At 33.7% G+C, this 3364-nt stretch overlaps 1 protein-coding gene across 1 annotated transcript; it reads left to right on the top strand.

The window, feature by feature from the left end:
* The first annotated feature begins 1588 nt into the window (after window positions 1-1588).
* Window positions 1589-2876, top strand: LOC138311818 (forkhead box protein E4-like). Its single transcript, XM_069253002.1, has one exon. The coding sequence runs from the start codon at window positions 1589-1591 to the stop codon at window positions 2366-2368; it is 780 nt and encodes a 259-aa protein (XP_069109103.1). The 3' UTR covers window positions 2369-2876.
* Window positions 2877-3364: the final 488 nt, after the last annotated feature.

Consider the following 3364-nt stretch of genomic DNA (forward strand, 5'->3'; position numbering starts at 1 on the left):
ATGGAAATATTTCTATGTAAACAAGTAATACTGCTTTCAATTGTGCTACTGACTAGAATAGAGGTCGTTATTGGAACTAGAAATCGGAAGTAAAACTACAATCCAAAGGAATATTTAAAGTCTCGTTAAAGGAAATTACAATATGCTTACATTCTAAATTGAAAGTAGAATGACCCAATCAGATGTTAACCTTGGGTCTACAGAGGATAACTGTCACGGTATGAAATATTATGATATGTAAATACACATTCCGTCCTCACATCCATATGATAATTAGAGTATCGGTATGGATGGCTGAGCTTCATATACTACATGTTTGATCTGTTATAAGAAACATAAAAAATGGGTTCCTGTGCTCGTCGTAGGACGATATGCTTTAAACAATTGATAATGACTGTTACGTTCCTCAGTTTATTAAAATGTATTGTTTTGAAATATGTACAATTATTATAATATAATATATCCAACTCTCTTTTTTATAATTATAGCGGTAAAAATACAAACAGTCTTGTAATTATTAAAAATGTTTTCATAAAGAAAATACGGATGGAATGTTTGTCATATCAATAGCCTTATGCATATTTAGACACTTTCTTTTCACCAATCCTGCCATTCACGTTATCAGGAGAGACGAGGAACCCGATCGATCTCAGTGTCATGATGGAACTTCGTCACGTGACATGTACACAATTATCAAACTTTGCATTGAAGGAAGCGTTTTTGTTATTCTAGTTTTACTGATTTTCTCGGTCAGGGAAAGCATCTGCATATACTCAATCTAAAATGAGCAATATTAGTGTATCGGAGACATTATACTGCTGGATACATAGAAAGGATTATTATGTGAATCGACTTATGTTCATGAGAAACCTGATATTCGGAGATGACACAAATCCCAATTATCTGAATATATTGGTCTTTACAACTCTAACCGACACTATGTAGCACATTGTCTCCAAAGAACTGTTGTGTTGTGTATTACATGTCGTAAATATTTTCAAGATGTACAAAGGCAGTGATTGCCAAAGTCTATATATTACTTTGATTAAAACAATTTTAATGAAAATTGTAGCTATATTGACTTTAAAAATACGACTATTTAATGTTTTCTGATAACCCTAATGATACTGTACATAAAAAGACGATAGAACGGCAGAACTTAGTTTCACTGATCTGTTCCGAAAACGGCCGAGAAGTACCGAGTGACCTTTCTATTCACATACATATACATGTATCATGGCGACGTTAAACAGTTTCATTGAGTGCGGTATGAGTGTTGGTAACACATACGTCTTATTATGTTTGGCAGTTTGGATAGCTGACACTTTTGTCTGAATGAAATGTTGAAAGTCATTTTAATATACATTGATATATTATAATAGTACTGTTATCCTTATTAATACATTGCGTCTACAGAAAGTTTTATATTAAATCGTCCTGATTTCGTTTGTATATAACAGTTCCGGAGTTTTTGTGTATTCACTTTGCAATAAACAAAGGACTGGAATATATGATATACTTGGTATGACTGTTTCACCACACAACTCTTGTTGGACGGGGGAAGGTGAGTTTGTTTCGGACGTGAATCATGAATGACGGTCCTACTCAGAAAAGAAAACTCGATGCAGAGTCGGAATCAAACCTACATCACAAATTTGCTAAATTTCAGACATGTGAAGATTCAAACGAACATACAGATGGAACTGCTTTAGCAAAGAAACCAAACTTGTCTTATATTGCTTTGATTTCAATGGCGATACAAAGTGAACCCTCTAAACAAATGTTGTTATCGGAAATCTATGATTGGATCTCAAAGAATTATCCACATTATAAGATGGAGGATAAGAGTTGGAGGAATAGCATTCGTCACAATCTCTCTCTCAACGAATGTTTTATCAAATCCGGACGGAGTGAAAGTGGGAAAGGAAGTTATTGGGCGATTCATCCAGCAAACATAGATGATTTCGGTAGGGGTGACTTCCGGCGGCGACAGGCAAGAAGGCGCGTTCGCAAATGTGATGACGAATTAAGGATGCTGTGTAAACCATGTCATTCATCCGGGGACTCAGTGATGACGTCACAGCCTACACTATACTCAGGGTATGTGCCGATGAGTAAAACATGCGTTAGTACAGGGTACTTGGCATCAGTATTTGGGACAGAACCATTCCGCTCCAAAGAAGAACGATATGGAAACAATCATAATACCAACAACTTTATGTGGCCTAATGACGTCATACGTCCAACATTTACCGGAAGTAGAACGTGTACGCCCGAAACGAGAGGAAACATTATCCCTTCTGTGAATGTCAATGTGAACGTTAATCTGGACGGGATACAAAAACAGTTTAGAAAGGTAGAATTTTAATACCATGACGTATTAATACCATTTGAAGTGAAAAGATCACCAATTATTAAAGTTATGTGTTGATAGAATATTTATTTTTAGAGATGTATGACGTTTAACTCATCATCAGCTAGATTTTAAAAAATTGTTAAAAACAAGTAAGACTGATTTATTTTTATGGAAATACATTTATAGTGTAGAATGTATCATTTTAAAAACGTTATAAATCCACGCATGTTTTGAAAAGATAATTTGTTGTGAGACAATCCGAGTTGTTTCCCGTCTGATTGCAATAAAATGAAATCACAACTAATGTTGTTTGATGATTGCGTTATAGCATGCACTGATTGGCCTCAGAATCTTGAGAGTATCTTAAACTTAAGTTAGCTCAGCTAATTATAAATGGTGATAACTTTTTGGAATGTCATCTTTAATTGGTTTAGTCTAAAATCAAGACAATTTTGGACTAAGTCTGTGTCATGATCCTGAGGTCCACGGTCCAGAATAAATCTTATACTTATGTTTTTGAGTAGCCAAACGAATATGTTAAGCAAACAAATGTTCGAAAAGCATGTGTCATTGGCTAAGTCAAAGATAAACAAAACATCATCTTTTTGACCTTGACTCTATACAGGGCCAGTGGGATATCACGGGTATAGTAGAAACAGCATCACCCTGTCAAATCTAAAAGGAAGACTTTATTTCTGCTTAAGACATCTGTTTGGTTGCATGTTGTTTATAAAATATTTATAAAAAAGTAGATAATGTGTAACTAATAAACAAATGTAGATAATGTGTAACTAATAAACAAATGTAGATAATGTGTAACTAGTAAATAAACAAATGTAGATAATGTGTAACTAATAAACAAATGTAGATAATGTGTAACTAGTTAATAAACAAATGTAGATAATGTGTAACTAGTTAATACAAAAGTAGATAATGTGTAACTAGTTAATACAAAAGTAGATAATGTGTAACTAATAAACAAATGTAGATAATGTGTAACTAATAAAC

This window comes from Argopecten irradians, unplaced genomic scaffold, assembly GCF_041381155.1.
Source record: "Argopecten irradians isolate NY unplaced genomic scaffold, Ai_NY scaffold_0127, whole genome shotgun sequence".
Classification (NCBI taxonomy): domain Eukaryota; kingdom Metazoa; phylum Mollusca; class Bivalvia; order Pectinida; family Pectinidae; genus Argopecten; species Argopecten irradians.